Raw genomic sequence first — 18751 nt, 5'->3', positions numbered from 1 at the left:
CTTGGATCTTTTTCGATATCTGTATCCGGTGTGCAGTGAAACTCTATATGATTTCCGGGCCTTTTTGACCAAAGTCACTAATTCATGAGTAGAGTATATCCTAGGAGCTGGGTTTGCTTCCTGTAATAGATGGAAATTATCCAACTGTAATGAATCTATGGCTCAAACAGCCCCACGATACAAGAATAAATCAAATACTACCCTCCTTGTACGTGGATTATTGAAGAGCCTTTAAAAATCACATCACTCTCTATTTCTCGTCTTCTTCCTTTGCCTCTTTAGAAAAAAGTCCATGAATACAACCAAACAGAACAAATACTCAAAGTCTGTTAGAGTTTTCTAAATACCAACATTCTTGGGTTTAATATAAAGTAGTCACATACCCTGAGGAATGCATCCAAGGAGCCATTCTCCATGTACTCTGTTATGATCATTACTGGTTTACCTAGAGTTTCCAGAAAGAAAAACACAAAACCCTTGATGAGCACCGCAGTTAATGAGATAAAAATGGGCTGTGCGCAATTTTCCTGCCAGGACACCTGTCTTGTGCGATCTAATTTAATTAAAACAAGCCAAGCTTATGCCTCAGCTGTGGGGAGCTAGGAATGAAATATTAAAAGGATGAGTAGGTTTAAATTCCATCTGGAAGGTTAACCCTTTGGGTGGCTTGTGGACAAGGTCTTTAATAAAGTGGCCTCTGGTATCCAGGGAGCACGCGGATGGGTATTTGCTCTCTCAAGCAAATGGAGAAGATGATAAATGGCCCGTTTAGAGGAGAAAAAAATCTTTAAGATAATTAATTTTGTCCCCAGAAGAGCCACTTGTGCAATGCTAAAGGAATCCATGAACAGAGAAACTTTTTTTTTTGTTACCTATTAAGAGGAACCCAAGCTTCTGGGAGCTATGTTGGATACTTCATTACCCAGACTCATCTTAAAGCTCAAGCATGTACCATCTTAGCTTTTCCCCCTGCCTCACTCAGGTCAGGGGCTATATCCTTTCTTTTCCCTTTTCCTATCTATAAATAAACTCAGTCTATTTGCTTCCTTAAGCTGCCAACCTCGGCAGCAGCAACAACAAAATCACAGAAAAGGGTCAATAAGTGATTTCATCCTAGGCAGCAATTTAAATTCAGGACTAGAGCCTTTGTGTGCCCTTCTCCCTTTTCTAAGCAAAGAAATCAGAATGATTTCAAGGTTTGAGAGAAGTGGGAAACACTTTCATTTCACTTTGGTTTTCTTTCTGAGGACCTTAGGAAATAAGGATCATTCTTTAGTTTCTTAATCCCTGGCAGTGGACTCAAGGTCTGAAATTCCTTCTTTCTAAAGGGTATTTGTGGGAGTGGGGTGTAAATCTTCGATACTTTACTAAGGCAAGGGGTAAAGCCAAGAGAACAGAAAAGAGTTCCTGTGAGGAAAATAAAATGTTAGTTTGAAAAATCAAAAATATTCATTGCCTGTCCTTGTGGACTGTTTGGACGTAGACATCCAGTCAGGGAAAATGGGCTGGGCTGTGCCGCTGCCGGAAAGCCCCCAGAATTATTCTAAACGAGTACATTTCCCACCCAGAGCCCCTATCAGATTAGACTCTATACTGGTGTGGGGAAAGGGGAAACGTCTTCATTTCAGAAGCAAAATTTTAGAAGAGCAGATGTTTTTAATTTCAGTGAAGTCCCATTTATCAATTTGTTCTTCGATTGGACATTTGGTACCGTGCCTAAGAAATCTTTCCGAGGCAAAAATGTTGGATTAGAAAACACCACCACGAACATTTAATTTTCAAGTGATGAATGAAAGCAGGCAGAAAAAGCAGGAATCTCGGTGTAGACCAAAGGATGAGTAAAACCACTTCTAATCTCTTTCTCCTTGGCTGGAGGGAGTGGTCCCCGTACACCTTTCCATCCTCCATCAATATTATTAGGAAGCCTTTAGTCCTCAGACTCATTTAACCTCTGCATCTGTGACCACATAGAACAAATGCATCTAAATGAGTTTTAATGAACCTGCCTCAATCAAACGATACTTTGTCAACTCATGAGAAGGGGTGACTCCCCTGATGGTGCATTAACACCTACTTCCATTTCACCAGATCCCTCTGGAAATGTGGGGAAGCAAGGAGAAGATCCAGAAGGGGGAGGCGGGGTAGTGGCGAGAATTTATAGTCTCCCTGTCCATTTACCAAGTTACTCAAGGAAGTCCAGCCATGAATTCACACCCTCCCACTCTTTCACCCTCACACCTCCCTAGTCTGACTGTCAGGCACTATCTTCATAATTATTCTCCATTTTTTTGTTTATGAAGAGTATCCATTTGTCAGAATCTTTATGAGCTCTACAAGAGAAATAAAGATGAATGTCTCCATAAGCACAGAGGGGCTTATGAAATGGGTCCAGGTTGGGCTCCAGGGTAGAGACAGACCCTTTCCCGGAACAGGCAGGGAGGCAATGGGGAGGGGAAAGGTGGGGGGAAGGGGATGGCTCCTCTGGTGGAAATTTTAAACCATTTTAATTCAGTGACAAGTGCATTATGCAAATGCATCCAGTCGTTTGTAACAGTTACAGCTGTAATAGCCATGGGTTTTAGAGGTGCGGTGGGACTTCAACACAAAGATCCCCTGTTTCTTCGCCTTTCTGCAGAGGTGCTACAAAAATCACTGTCTGCCCCAGGAAAAACACCCCAAGCTGAACAGAGCCTCCTTTTGAGAAAATGGACCTGCAGAAGTATTTAAAGGGAATGTTATCTTTTAATTAAAGTAGTGAAGGGCTCTGGGCAGCTCCACGGGACACAGGCCACGGAAAAAATATCCTGTCTGTAAAACTCATCTTAAAAAGCAAATAGAGCTATTCTATGCTAATTACAGCCTTCACCTTAGGTGAAAAGTTATATACCCTTAGCACCAAGGTTCCTTTTTTGAAGGATTCCAAAGATGGGGAAAGATGTACTTTTTAAGACATAATAATGCCGGTTAACACTTAGTTGTTTTTTTTTTTTAATTTGCTAAATAAGCATTATGTCAAATACGCTAAATATTCCATTTTATTTTTATCTCTATTTTACAGATGAGGAAACTGAGAGCTTGAGCAACTAGTCAAGGCCTCATAATTTACTAGCAGTAGATGATGTGCAAATCTTTGGTCACTAGGCCAAAGGTGCTCAAAGTGTGGTTCCGGGTACTATAGCTTGATTGACCTTGAGCTCTTCAGAAATGTGAACTCATGGGCTCCCACTCACTAGATCAAACCTCTGAAGATGAGGTCCAGGAAAGTGTTTTAATGAGTTTTCCAGAATTCTGATGTATGTTTAAGTTTGAGGACCTCTAAATTAGCGTATATCTGCTCTCACTTTTTAGTAATTTCCAAATTTTCCCTGCCTAAAGATTGTGTACCCTTGTGTCTTACTGCCTGCCCCCATTTGCCCCAGACCTAACATCCAACGTTTACACCTCCACTTCACCCGCTGCGGCAGCCACTCTGCACCGGTTGATGGAGGACGCTTTTCCCAGGCACCTGGAATCAAATTAAATGGCACTTTGGCCGTCCTGGAGATATAGCCCCAGGCTTACAAGATCCTTGACTTGTAGTAACTGTAATAGATACTAAGGCTCCTGGAACTGAGCCACCTTCAATAGTAACCGTTTCAGCTGCCCTGTCCACGTGGTGCTTTATAAGTTGGTCTTAGCCAGTCTTACAGATGTATTCAGGGTCTGCTTCCCAAAATGCATCTGTTGAACTGTGTCGTATTTTAACTGAAGCATGGTTCACGGGCTGAGCGAATGCTAATGGACTAAAAAAGGTAGGTTCAACCAGGTGTTACTGGAAACAGGTGCTGAACTGCAACTGCAGCTGCCATAAATCAGGCAGAGCAGACAAGCAAATCCCCCAATATAATAGATTACCAAGATACACTCCCTGCATCTGGAACCGAAGCTTCGAACATAAGGTGTGGTGAGGTTTTGTTGTGTTTTATATGAAAAGTACTTAAAATTTATTTTGCTTACCATCTGCTTGCACCTATCCTGTGACAATCAGTTTGGTCTAGCAAAGATTCGAAAGATGGCAAGGCATACCAAAAATCTGCAATATTAATTTCGCTAAAATCTCACACAAGCTGCCTTGGAAATAGGGTATCAGCCTACACCATACACCCATTTAGAAATGACTACAAGATTAATGACTTGTCCTGCACTGATTTCCTCCTATTAGCGATCAGTGGGTCTGCTCCATCTGTCATTTCCCTGGAAAGAAAATGTGTGTTTAATTTGCCAGTAACTTCTAACTTGGCTTTGTAAAGGGAGCGACGCACATACATTTGGTGACAACGCCTTCCAAGTGAATGATATTTGGGTGGTCAAACTGTCCCATGATGCTGGCCTCACTCAGGAAGTCCCTCCTCTGTTTGTCTGTATAACCAGCTTTCAATGTCTTGATAGCCACGTAGATTTCTCTTTTGCCAGGCACTTTGAGACGCCCACTGCATACTTCACCAAATTCACCTTTGGGAGAGAAAAAGAATTGACTCTGAACCAGAAACACGTTCAAGGAGAAAGAATAACAGCCAATAGCTAACATTTGTTGAGTGCTTATTATACACTAGGCACTGTGCTGGTGTTTTATGTAGATCAAGGAAATTTCAGGTACACAGATATTTACATATACAGGCACATACAATACATTCTAATGCATTTATATAATCCACATACATATATTTAATATTCACAAAGAAAATAGGCTTATAGACACAGACACTCACCAACTCCTATGACTTTTTCAATCTTAATGCAGGATGCGTCGATTTCTTTGGCAAATTCTCGAACTGCTTGGTTGGGATCTTCGTACGTAAAGGGATCCACGTAAGTTCTAACACCTGAGTAAATAAACATGCAAAAGGTTGGCAGAACACTTCTCAGGAACCACTAATAAACTGAAGTTCTCTGGGTCTAAAATTATTCAGCACAGAAAAAATTTTCTTAGCATGAGAAAAATACTTAGCGTAGACATAGGAAAATGTTTAAATTCTTGCTCTGGGTTTCGTTAGTGGGTAAACAAGAATTGTTTGCTACTTAAGAGGCTGTAGCTCTACTGAGTTCCTGGAATGTCTTCACACTTCAGGGATGAAATTTTAAAAACAACCTATCCCGTGGAAGAAAAGAGAGTCTCTATAAGGAAATTTGGAATGTGTTATCTAAATATTGCTGTCCCAAATGCTGGAGAGGGTGTGGAGAAAAGGGAACCCCCTTGCACTGTTGGTGGGAATGTAAATTGATACAGCCACTATGGAGAACAGTATGGAGGTTCCTTAAAAAACTAAAAATAGAATTACCATATGACCCAGCAATCCCACTACTGGGCATATACCCAGAGAAAACCATAATTCAAAAAGACACATGTACCCCAATGTTCATTGCAGCACTATTTACAATAGCCAGGTCCTGGAAGCAACCTAAATGTCCATCGACAGACAAATGGATAAAGAAGATGTGGTACATATATACAATGGAATATTACTCAGCCATAAAAAGGAACGAAATTGGGTCATTTGTAGAGACGTGGATGAATCTAGAGACTGCCATACAGAGTGAAGTAAGTCAGAAAGAGGAAAACAAATATCGCATATTAATGCATATATGTGGAACCTAGAAAAATGGTACAGATGAACCGGTTTGCAGGGCAGAAATTGAGACACAGATGTAGAGAACAAACGTATGGACACCAAGGGGGGAACGCGGGGTGGGGGGTGGGGGGATGAATTGGGAGATTGGGATTGACATGTATATACTAATATGTATAAAATGGATAACTAATAAGAACTTGCTGTATAAAAAAATAAATAAAATAAAATTCAGAAATTCAAAAAAAAAAAACCTAAACACAATTAAATAAATAAATAAATAAATAAATATTGTTGTCCCAATCAGTTGCTCACATCCTACCCACCATCTCCAGCTTTCTTCCCTTAGGGAAGATAATAGAAACTTTCTCAAATGACCTGTGTTACAAGATATCATCTTTTGCCTCATATCTGGACCAACAATTGACAACAATTAACAAACTAAGATTAAACTTAGGTTAAGTGGACGAAAGGATAGTATCTGCTATTTGATTTGAAAATACAAACTCTGCATTAGAGTTCCACTTTTATTCTGTTTTGGAAAGAAAGTGCTGTAAGAAAAGACACTGAATTTCACCTGGAAGCATTGGCCAAATGAACGGTTTAAATGCTAGGAAGGGTAATTCGGCCACACCCCATAGTCACCTGTAAACTGAATTCGGAATGTGAGCTCTGGGGCAGCCAGAGATGTCCGGGACAAGATGCATTAGAAATTACTGGGAACTTTCCACTGGCATTCATACCCTGCCTCTCCCTGCTCGAGCTCCTGGGGCTTTGGGGCGCTGAGAGGTGTAGGATACTAGTGGTTGGCCCAAACCCTCTGATTTTGCAAGACTGTCAGTTTTGTCCTCATTTCAAAAAAATGCATCATTTTTGTTTTTAAAAATATATACCACATGCAAATGAGAAAGTGTGGTTTTAGAAAGGAAACAAGATGAACAAATGGAAAATTATCAGACACTCCATGACCCTTCATCACTTCACATGCTCTAGCCAAGAAAACCTTTCTCAGGATTATTCTTCCAGCCCTTCTACCTCCCTGTGCTAATAAGGTAGCTATTAACCACTCGGTGTTATTTCGATATAAATCAGTTAAAATTAAATAAAATTTAAAATTCACTTCCTCATTCACACTAACTACTTTTCAGGTGTTCAACAGTGCTTGTGGCCCTTGGTTAATGCATTGGATGGTGCAGATAAAGACCACTGCCATCACCTCAGAAAGTTCTCATGGATAGTACTCCTGGAGAGACACCAACCACTGTCCATTCCAGAGTCTTCTATCTTGCTCAAGTCATTCAGAACCGATTCTCTGAATTTAGTCTTTGACTCCACTTGGAATATCAAAATAACTAAAATCCACTAAAGAAGTATTGATAGTCCTGAGTTCCACAGCACATATTCTGTTGTGTGTTCAATTTCTTATTCTATTGTCTCCAAAATGTTTACCTTATAATAAGAGAAAAATTGTTACCTTCTAAACCTTGCCACCCAGCTACAAAAATGAGCCAGCTACACCAATACTTTTTCAGGTTGGAGGATAAAATAAGGAAAAAGAAGAAGCATCTAAGGAAATTACCCAACCTCCATCTTTAATTTCACTTAAAAAAAAATACCCATCACCTATTTCAGTTTGAAACCCTGAAGTACATTATTTGGATAATTTCATGAAAGGAATTTAATATTAATAGCCATGTGAATATTATTTAGACATTTCTAAACTGAAAACACGAGACATGCTCTAAAAATAAAATTATTTTTAATCCAGTTTTCTGTACCTTGGTTCAAATGTTTCTCTTCATCTGCTTCTTGTTTTGCTTTACTGTATTTACTCCGTCTATTAAAAGATAAAAAACAATATTTTCAAAAGCTGTAAACCACAAGTTCTTTACTACCATAATATAAGTCAGGCAGATATGTAATGCACATTTCACAGATGAGAAAACTGAGGTTATGGGAGGTGAAATAACAGGGTAAGTAACTTGTCACTGCAGAGTCCAGAGTCTGCTCGTAACCACAGTATTAAACTGAGGTGATACAGCAAATATTTTATAACGTAATTATAATTTTAAATCCCCAGGAGAAATTTATTGTATTGAAAATAGATTAGAAGTTTACTGGCTAATTTCCCCACATACATAGTCTGAATTAAGGAAAGTTTCCCTAGGTGAATTCTGCATACATCAAAGGCAATCATAGTCAGTATGTGATAAGTAATACTAAGCCCTGTTGCTTTCACCACAGTTAACTACTACCACAAAAAAACTCATTATCCTACCATATGATATTCTTAAAACAATAGTTTTGCGGTTATTGGCTTCAGCTGCTTCATACAAATTCCTAAATGATTAACGACAATTTAAAAGGTAAACATTTGTTTCGTACTGGATTACATTCCTTAAGAGTTTGTAGAAAACTTGCAGCAGTAAAAATAAGGATCCGGGACTTCCCTGGCGGCCCAGTGGTTACGAATCCTCCTTCCAATGCAGGGGACTTGGGTTCGATCCCTGGTCAGGGAACTAAGATCCCACATGCCGCGGGGCAACTAAGCCTGTGCGCTCTAGAGCCCACGTGCCGCAACTACTGACCCCGTGCGCTCAGGAGCCCATGCGCCATAACTAGAGAGAAGCCCGCGCACAGCAACAGAAGATCCCACATGCCACAACGAAGATCCCGCAATTAAGACCCCATGCAGCCAAATAAAAACAAAACAAAACAAAACAAAAAATGTTTCCATTTGTCGCCTAATTCTTTTCTCCAAAAAACAGCGTATGGTCCTACAGTTGGCGTTCTGCTCTCAGTGTCCCATAGGAGTGAGATCAGGCTTGGTTATAAAGAGTCTTGGGAAAAAGAAATCTTGAATATATATAATTCTTGAATCAGTAATCTTGATACATTATACATAGACACATATATATGTGTCTATGTGTTATGTATGTTAAATTGGAAAATCAACTCAGACCATATTAGAACTCTGTAAAGTTGGAAGATGAGACCATATTAGTGAATAAAATATGTACATTTTGTTTCTGTCAAAAATGTCAAGTTTATATTGCAGTTTATAATCATCTTGTAATTTTCTTAGAGCTTTAAAGATGAGGTCAGTCAGGACTCTTACATGTGAGGAAACAGGCTCTGTGGTGACAAGAGTCCCTGGCGGCCACAGGGGGTCGCAGCAGTGTGGTCCTGTCTGAATCTGATAACCTGAACCCCTGCACTCTGAACAAGTCAAGAAGGGCAGGATGGTCATGGAAAAGAGAGAGGGCCACGCAATGCCACCAGAGAGCAGCTCAGTCACAGTCACGTGTCCCAGCTCCTCACCCACATTCCTCTCCTAATTGTCAGCAATGCAGGAACCAGCTCTGCAATCAGACCCTCAGAGCCTACAGATGTTCCTCTGTGTGTATAATTCCCTTGTAAATAATCATACTTGGCATTTTTACACTGCATTTAACTTTTCAAAGTGCTCTCATCACATATATTATCTCTTCCCCTAACTGTTTGCAAAGCAGGAACCAGCTCAGTAAAGAGACCTCAGTTACTAGAGTTCACTTCGAAGTGCGAGTCATTCAGGCCCAAATAATAGCTTGCATTTTCACTTTGTATTTAACTTTTAAAAGAGCCTTCACGTATAACATTTCATGGCATCTTCTCAACAACCCTATGAAAGCAATCAGGCAGACAGACACGCGTTTAGTCCCATTGTACAGATGAGAACATGGAGGCAGGAGGGCAAGTCATTTACCCACGACCCTCCTAGCAAATACAGGAGTGTGTCTGCCCCGTCCAGCTCACTACCTCACATGCCTCTCCCAGCGGGGATGAAGTTATGTGATGATAGCTGGTGAGAGTTAATTATAAGTCATAGCACATTTTATATCAGTACATCTACTTAAATTGGATTCCACTTGCTCTCAAAATCCATTGCTTCATCAAAGAAGCTAAACAGGTTTAAACATCCTGAAACCAAACATTTGTATGAAAGATGTAGTCCCCTCCAAAACTCCCCCTCCCTTCTCCTTTTAAAGGAAATATAAGAGCGTTAGGTCAGGGACTATGAAAATAGCATTTTATGTCAGGGAAATGCGTGCCTAGGTCCCAAGGGTGTGATAGGGTCCTGCCAGCCCCGGAGATTGTATCTTATCAGAGCTCCTAAAAGCATTATCTAAAATTACAAGTATATCTTTTAAACCACTTTAGGTCTCCAATACTGATTTGAATTTCTTTCCTTTAAAGAAGAAAAAAATGCATCGAGCAGGGAAGCTTTTGTCCCAACTTTAAATTGTCAGAGAGTTCATCAAAAACCCTTGTAGATACCAAAAGAAAGGAGCAGCCTCAAGCACCCCAGGAGTGCCATTTTCCATCAACATATTCATGAAATCTGTGCAAAGCCAGAGGAAATGTAAAATGGCAGGGATCATTATAAGGCTGACCTGCCCATCCCCTCCCTCAGACTTCTGAACATAGAAGGAGGAAGGAAATTAGAGGAGAAGGTGTATTTTGTTTTTTTATAAAACTCTATATTTTTATTCCCTCCCCACCCAATGTTTTATGTTTTTGATGTCGCAATTTACATGTTTTTATCTTGTGTATCTCTTAGCAAAGTATTATAGTTATAGCTGTTTTTACTATTCATGTCTTTTAATCTCCATACAAGCTTTGTAAGTAATTAACCTTACAACTTTAAATTATTCTGATTTTTACTGCATATTTACCTTTACCAGTGAGATTTATACTTTCATATGTTTTCCTGCAACTAATTAACACCCTCTTGTTTCAGCTTAAATAAGTCCTTTTAACATTTCTTGTAAGGCCAGTCTAGTGGTGATGAACTCCATTAGCTTTTGCTTGTCTGGAAAACTCTTTCTCTCTCCTTCAACTCTGAAGGACAGCTTTTCTGGTAGAAGGTGTACTTTTAAAGAAACTTTACTTGGAGTGTTAACTTGGAGGAGAAGACCCCAGTAGAGTACAGGGAATGCTGACAAAGAAACACAGGGATTACTGTTCAAAAGCTAATTGTAGCCTATTAGCTACTTAATAATACCTTTAAAACTAAAAAGCCTGAGTCCTGCTCTACCTTTGTCACCTGATGACCCTTTCTCCTTTGGCTCAGGGTGCGACAATGTGTTCATTATTGTCCAGAGAAAGAAAGCCTATGGAAGCTTATCGTTGGGTCAGCCAGCCCAGAGGAAACCACATAGCCTAAAAGAGTGCTAAATTGACATCCAAGGCAGATCACCTGAATGACAGAAGGAAACCTTTGTGGAAGATTTTCTAATTATTGAGATGTGGGCAAGCTGATTAAAAAAAGGGGGGAAGGAGGGGACTGGTTTGTGAGTGAATGCTCCAGAAGGAAACATGGAACCTTTTAACTGCAGGAGGTAAAGAGATTCCTCTGCAGGTGAAACTTTGAAAGCCTGTGACTAAGCCCGCCTCTGTCAAAGGGAGGCGGAGTCAGGGTATTAACAGACATTGTCCAGGGACAGCATGAGACCCCAGCCCTGCCCTCCCAACCAATGTGTTGTTCCTGGCGCCTTGACTACCCGATAAAACCAACAAAATAGTGGAGGGAAGCGTGACAGGGCCCAGCGCGCACCCCACTTTTATTAAAATACTGACTTCCCTGATCAAGTCGATGGATTTGACTGATGGGGCTCACTGTTCCAAAACTAATTAGCAAAAGGTAAGTAATTTATTCAGCTAAAGTGCGGATTAAAGAAGATAAAGCAATGTAATAACTAGCATAGCTCCAGGAGGACACTTTCCAGCGTTTAATGGCATCACCTCTGAAGATTCATCGAAGCTATTCTTCTTTTTCCCCTTCCTTAAGCTGTCATTGTTCCTGCACCAAATGATGGCTAAATGTTCTTCATGAGCAACATTTTGACATGGGTGGAACTGAACCACACGAGTGCACACAAGTTGCTTAGAAATGTTCCTGCAGTACCATCTGCCAACTAATTGTAGGAATTTACATGACTTCATCAGAGCCAATTTCGGCTAACATTTAAGTGTATTCATTCTTATGTGACCATAATATTACAATTAGGACACCGGGGAAGATAGAGTCTGAATGGTGACTGTTTTAGCATTATGGGAACAGCTTCAGCTCCAAAGTGGAAAATCGTAACCTTCCAAAGAAGACAAAACTAACTTGCAAGGTCTGACTTTATAGCATGTGTTAGATTGCACATCAAATCACACACCACAAATGGTACCAACATCATGAAGGAGACTCCTGAAGCTCTGGTTTGCTACAACTGTCAATGCTAACTTCTGATGTAGGTCAATGTTTTCAGTCCAGAAGACATTAAAATAATCTATCTAGGCCAGTACTGAAGTCAGGAGAGACAGATCCCTGTCCTGATCAGGCAACTAACTAGCTGTGTGACCTTGGTGCAGTTAACTGTTTAACCTCCTCTCCAGGCCTCAAGTTCCTACTATACAAGATGCCAGTAGTTTCCTATCCTGAGCCGTAAGTGTACCTCCTTCACAAATTTTGCCATAGCCATTTCATTTTTTTCTTAAAATCAATTAATTCACTTCTTTAATTCAGGTAAAAGGGGTACTTTATAACCTTAACATAAATGGAAACCCGGCAGCACCTGAGATCATCAGAAGGACAGTGGAAACGCCACCTATGGCTGGTTATCAGGCAGTTCTTGTCTCTGGTCACCAAACTGTCCTTTAGAAAAGAGGAACTCATCTTGCATTCTAGTTCTTTCTTAAAAGTGTTTCTCATACATATTGAACAATAAAATACTATTTGGGGGAGACACACTGGCCTAAAGCAACCTGAATTAATACTATTTAGGATGCTTGGAGGTAAACTGATAAAATCATTAATATAAAAGGGGGAGGTGGTTGTCAGAGGAATTTAACACAGTTGATCACTAAGATCATTAGTCCTGAGGTTATGACCTTATCATTGCATTTTATGATGTCATTGTTAACAGTCAAAAATCACTTTTAAAAGCAATTAAGTGGTTACACTGTGGAGATCACAAATGTGTACCTACAGGAGTATAAGGAAATGGTGCCATGTTGCCAACAGAATGTGTATATGCAGTTTAGGATAAGACTTCTAGAGACAGCATTACATAAATACAAGAAATGCTGCACCTTAAACCACCCAGATGGCAGGTACAATTACATTCTCTGAAAAGCTGACAGAATCCTTAAATTATAACGTATGTGATAAGTGACACAGGAAGACACTGATCAAAGATGCCTATAAAAAATGTAAGTTAATTTCCTCAACATAATATGGCTGGTAAAAACATACAATAAATCTAAGTCAATGTATTCTGTATATTATTTAAATATATAAATAAAATTTATAAATTTAGGAATTTCATTCTTTCACTGAGATCCCCAAATGTTTACACTTCCAAGTTGGTCAAAAGAAAAAAGTGGATCTTCTCATTGGAAAAATTAAAGATTACTCTGACTTGCCTAAAGCTCATACTTCTCCATATAAAGTAAATATAATAAAATAAACAATTGCTGTAAAAAAAAAAATCCAGCAAGATACTAGCAGTGAGCCTGAGGCCATTTCCTCTCTCTTAAATGACAAATTAGCAAACAGATTTTCCTTTGAAGTAATCGGAAGGACTGAAACTTTTCTCAGTGTGTGGATCTCTGCCCATCTACCTCTTAAAGCAATCTCCCATGTCATCAGCAGTGTGGGGAGTCACCCTATAAGGGGTCCGTCCCTCGCATCCATTCTGCCATCAACTATCCATGGCTCTAAGAGGCAAGAAGCAGCCCCATCATTTTCCAGGCTAGGATGTTTCATCTGTTGCTTTCCCAGATGGCTGGCTGCAGGGTGGTGAGATGATTTTAGGGGTACCATTTACCATCTTTCATTTGTACTCTCACTAAAAGCATGGACTAAAAGATTTGTCTGCACTACCTGTCTCTTCTCTTCTCACCTGTTCTTGTCCCATTTAAACATCTGCGGTCCATTATGACAGAGCACACAGCCTGCTTGCGGAGAAGAATCAGCTGAGTGTGCATCGGCCGCTGCAAAGCCTGTCAGCTACCTGGCTCCAGGCAGCCTTTCCGTGACAGCTTTATGTCCGACACTAAAGAAGAATCAATAGGAGGCCAAGGGGTTGACATTTCATTTTCTAAGAAGTGATCCATTGAGGACCAATCACCAAGCAGTGTTTATCAGCCTAGGGAAGTAACATTTTTTTTTTTTAATGGGGGAGAAGGAACAGGATCATGGCTGGGTAACTTGACAGGCTCAGTTCTCTTAAGGTGGGGACTCATAATTGGAAATCCGATCAATCCTGCCTTATATAATAAAGTGATCAATAAAAGCAGAAAGGAAATTAAGTCATCAAGCTTGCGATGCTATTTTCTATAGCTACAGCTTTTAATAAACTTGTCTTCCTGTATTACATTTTCATCTGCTTTTCTTTTTTTTTTCTTTTGTCAAAGAAGAACATCTGAAAAAAAACTTATAACGAGGTGACCTATTTCTAATTACTCCTGTCTGACTGTTGTATTTAGGATAACTTAAAATACAAAAAAAACAAACAAAAAAAGTCACTCTAAAGGAAAGCCAGACTACAACTAGAGAATTCTTCTCACCAATATCTCGGTTGAGATTCAAGACGAGACCCACTTTCTGTAAACAAGTGTTCTCTCAAATGGTTCTGAACATTCTGGGGTGCTGGATTTCAGTCAAATATTTTTTACAGGGGCAGTTATTAATAATTTTTCCCTAGTTTTAGACTTTTAAACAACTTTATTTTCTGATGACACAAGTTGTTTATATACACTGTAAAAATTTCAAACGCAGAAATACATAATAACGAAAGCAAAAGCCCATGTAATTTCTATACACTCCTCATCCCACTCCCTCCTCCTGGCTATCAGATGGATATAGATTAATGTCTATAGTTCCCATGTGTTTATGAGCCTGGCATGTGTACATGCACAAAGTCAAATGGCAATGAATAAGAGAGAGGTCCATATTGATTGACTTCCAAAATCAAAAGCCAGGGAAGGAAAGAACTCTGGGAATTCAGATTCTGCTCAGGCCAAGTTGAAGTTTCCAAAGCCTGAGCTGTACTTATATAGGGTACAGTGGGCATGTCTAGATGTATGTTTGTGTGTGTGTATTACAGCAACAGGGATGAGTGTTTGTGGTGGGTTTAACTCCTTCAAGATGAAATTCACTGCTCTAATCAAACAGACTTTGCACCAAAAAGAACAAACACGATGACAAATGTAGGTGCCCACACACAATAAGGAGTTGTGCTGTACTGTGTGAGAGGGATCATGATTGATCTCTATATACCAGGACATTCTGGAGAGTGAGAGTAGAGACATGATATTAATAAATACGGGTGACAACTGAAACCATCCAGGCAAACTAAGATATATGGTCATCACCTTAATTATAATGTACCACAAAGTGAGAGAAAATCATGGTGGCTTGCCCAGGTCAGTGGAAATAGCCAGAGGCTATGCTGTGACATCAATGAGCTCACCAACTGATGAGCCAAGAAAAGACAGTGCAACAGACAGTGGCCTGAGATCCAAGCACGGCTATTGGGGGTCCAGTAACAGACCTACCACTAAAGCAATATAGTGACTCCAGACAAGGACTATACCTTTCTGAGTATCAGTTTCCTCTTCTATGACATGAAAAGATTTATATTTAAGAGGATCATTTTGACATCCCCAGGTTCTGCTTTTTTCTTAAAAGCCCCACGTTGTAAAACAGTTGATGGCATGGGGGGTGGGGGGGCAGGTAAAGGTTGGAGAAGGGGAAGATTCTCACACGTGAGACAAAGAGGACCTAGATGTGGACACACATTGAAGATGAGCAGCTGTTCCCCCAAACCCCCTCCCCCTCCATTCTTCTGGAAGCTCCAGGCAGTGTTAATAATTGATGGAGGCAATGATAATAAGAAAAACTGGATCAAAAGAATATGCTGTCAAGCTCAGGGGTTGGCAAAGTATGGCCCTCAGCCAAATCCGGCTCACCACCTGTTTTTGTAAATAAAGTTTTATTGTAACACACACACACACACACACACACACACACAAAAGAATATGCTGTCAAGCTCTTTCTGTCTCTCTTTTCTAGACTGTTTTTCAAGTATCAAGTTAGAGTGTAAACTCTCATAGAATAAGTAATTGCTGTTTTAGATCCATTTCCAAGAACAATGCCAAGCCCACGAAGTGCTCAAAGGAAACTCTCTGGAAATGTCGATGGCTTTTCCTAAGGGAAGAAGGAATGCCCACTTCTTTGCTTTGGTTACTGTTATTATGAACCAGTATCATGTTGAAGTCCTCTCTGTGTGCCAGATTATCTACTTTGCCTTTCAAAACTCTCCTGTCAATAACTCTTAGAGGCAGATATTTTATTATCCCTATTTTACAAAAAGGAAACAATGACTCAAAGAGGTGAAGTAACACAGCTGACAAAGAGCAGAGCTCAAATCTGAGGTCTAAGTTTTAGATGGCTTTTTTTTTTTGGCCTTTGGCAGTCAGTTCAGGCTTAAGAGAGGTATAAATGTAACACCTTACAGCCTAGAATATCTAGAAAGTTCCCAATGGCCTGCTTTTCAGCTTAGTTTCCTGGAATCAGTTGGGTCTTTCCAGGACTCTCAGTGGTGAGCGTTGCCACCAGGGTCCAGCCCGCAGCTCTAGCAGCGGGGTGGGGAGATCAAAGCAAAGAGGAGGGAGCTTGTGCTGCAAATGCCATGTTTATGATGCTAATCAAAAGCCTCAGCTTTGTGTGGAGGAGACAAAAAGCTCCCTCATAAAAACTTGGGAAGGGGGTCAGGGGCAGTGAGTGGCTTAAGTGCTTACCTCCTGCTGATGACAAAAGCGGCGATAAGAATAACCGCTAGCACCACGCTGCCGGAGACAGAGACCAGCAGGACGGTGGAGTTGGCCCCGTCTCCAATGATCCGGGAAGGCACTGGCAAAGACAGTTACACAAGGATCACCTTGGGCAAGGTCCTAAGAGCTGGAACTTCTGACTGTCACAAGTTTCAACTCTCTGAAGCCATTTGAAATGCTCACAGCCTATCTTGCTCTACGTTAAGTATTCACACAACGGCATCTTCTAAGACAGCCTTAATGAGACTAAGACATTCTTTTTTATAATTGTATGAAGAACTCCAACCAGAAGACTCATTAAATCCTGTGGTAAACATTTCCACTCATTGCTTTTTCTTTTTTTTTCTTTCTAGTCTCAGCCCAAACTCTTACTTATTAAGGATCTGATGAATTCCTTAGTGAGAAAGACACCTGGAAATTTCCAAAAGGACAAGCAGTTTTGAATGACCCCTCCACTGCATCCTCACACCCCATCTATAAAAAACCTGTCTATTATTGCCCAGTTCAAAAGCCACTTTCTCCTTGAAGCCTTCCAGGATAATCGCAAAGGATGTCAAACCCCTTCAGATTTTATTCTAGAGTACTTTCTTTCTGTTTTCATTCATATTCTATTTAATAATTTGTGAATAAAATTACTTTCTAGAACTAACGTAGAAAATTCTGCCCCACCAGCTCCTTATCCAGTAGGCTCAATTTTGGTTTGTTAATTATGGAGGGGAGATGTCTTATGTAAATTGCTTATTCATAGGTATGCCCTCTATTAACATTTTGATTCAATCATCCAGTTGGTCCAACTCACAATGTTGAAAGATTGATGTAGTTGTCTAGAGGGGCTTTTAAAAAAACTGATCTGACTTCATTTGAACAGATTCCTAGAAATAAATAGGAGAGAAAAAAAAAATTGGTACCTTCTCTAATCTTCCCAGGGAGAAAACTCCTTAGCTTAATGTAAGATAGTTATGCAACTGTCCATTAGCCAGTTGGGCAATCCCAGTTTTCATGGTTTATGGAAGGCTCAACACAGGAGAAAGATAGACGTCTTTCAATCATATGAAAAGACAGATCAGATACGGTTATGAAAAATGTTCTTCTCTAAATAGCAAGAGGTGTGCTAAGTTACAGACACTGGCTATCTAATTTCAAGCAATAGCCTTTGCAGCAAAATGTTTGCCTAACCAAAAATTTGTATAGCTTCTTAGTTCACCATAATGGGATTTGCCCTGGATTGTACAAAGAATCTCAGAACTCGTTACCTGTGTTGGTTGTGACCTCCAGGGGCTCGCTGAAATCTCCATAGCCAGCTGCTGTCCTGGCTCGGACATGGAAAACATAGGAAGTCAGAGGGTTCAGGCCTTTGATATCCGTGTTCCTGGCAGCCGTCCTAACAATCCGATAGCTTCGTTCATTCTGATCCTACATTACGAGAGGATAAAATTAAGGAAAGTGGCAAAATAAATCCCCCACTTACTCTGATACAGTATTAAAGCAGCCAAGCCAGTCCACTCAGAGGTTGAAAGTAAATGAAGATTGATAAACTCTAAACACTATATTCAGTTCAATGTTAGAAGTACTATTGTTACTTAGATGTTGAAAGAAATGTGGAGTTCAGGTATGATCGCTATTGACACTGACCATATCCAGATCTTTATCCATATCTTTTTTTGAAAAGAACATTAGATGATGGTTGATGGCTTTTCTCACTCCACACCCAGCAATTTCACAGAAATAACTACTGCAAGAAGGTCCCTTTTCTTTTTCTATTTTCCATCCTAGAAAATGTCAAAAATGTTATAATCTGGTTTCAAAAAAAAAAAAAAAAAATTCCTGTCCCCTTTCTGCTTTTAATAAGGAAACCAATAAGTGACTACCTTTAAAAAGAAAGGGAAGACAATTGTTCATTTTCTAGACAACCTTGAATGCAAATAGCTCTCTTCAGAATGCTGTCCTTTAAGAGACAACTTATTTGCAAAAAATAATGTCGTTCTATACTTTAAGAGGCTGAAGAATGTAATTTGCTTTCCTTTATTTTCTATTAAAAGTCATCATAATCCACACCTTGATTCTGAATAGCAGTGATCTACTTAAACAGATCATTATTTCAACTTCTATGAGTCACTCTTCCTGATAGAAGGTTTATAGATTAGATCTTAGCTTAGCTATCTTGATTTGCAGGACTAGAAAGAAAAAATATAGTTATATTAGAACATAATGTATTTTTTCTCTTTTTTAAGATTAGCAACTTAATACATAAAATTCATAATTGGATTTGATTGGGA

At 39.8% G+C, this 18751-nt stretch overlaps 1 protein-coding gene across 2 annotated transcripts in view; it reads right to left on the bottom strand.

Moving 5' to 3' along the window:
• Nucleotides 1-18751, bottom strand: part of EPHA4 (EPH receptor A4) — a 135161-nt gene that overhangs the window by 10522 nt on the left and 105888 nt on the right. For both annotated transcript variants that reach the window (XM_068544353.1, XM_068544354.1), the window contains exons 7-12: nucleotides 17729-17888; nucleotides 16443-16554; nucleotides 7385-7443; nucleotides 4749-4862; nucleotides 4306-4491; nucleotides 384-445 (exon numbers count right to left, since the gene is read on the bottom strand). In XM_068544353.1, coding sequence (XP_068400454.1) covers nucleotides 384-445; nucleotides 4306-4491; nucleotides 4749-4862; nucleotides 7385-7443; nucleotides 16443-16554; nucleotides 17729-17888 — 693 coding nt within the window. The remainder of the gene's footprint in view (nucleotides 1-383; nucleotides 446-4305; nucleotides 4492-4748; nucleotides 4863-7384; nucleotides 7444-16442; nucleotides 16555-17728; nucleotides 17889-18751) is intronic.

The sequence above is a fragment of the Eschrichtius robustus genome, chromosome 5 (assembly GCF_028021215.1).
Source record: "Eschrichtius robustus isolate mEscRob2 chromosome 5, mEscRob2.pri, whole genome shotgun sequence".
Classification (NCBI taxonomy): Eukaryota; Metazoa; Chordata; class Mammalia; order Artiodactyla; family Eschrichtiidae; genus Eschrichtius; species Eschrichtius robustus.
This window is presented reverse-complemented; position numbering and strand designations above follow the sequence as displayed.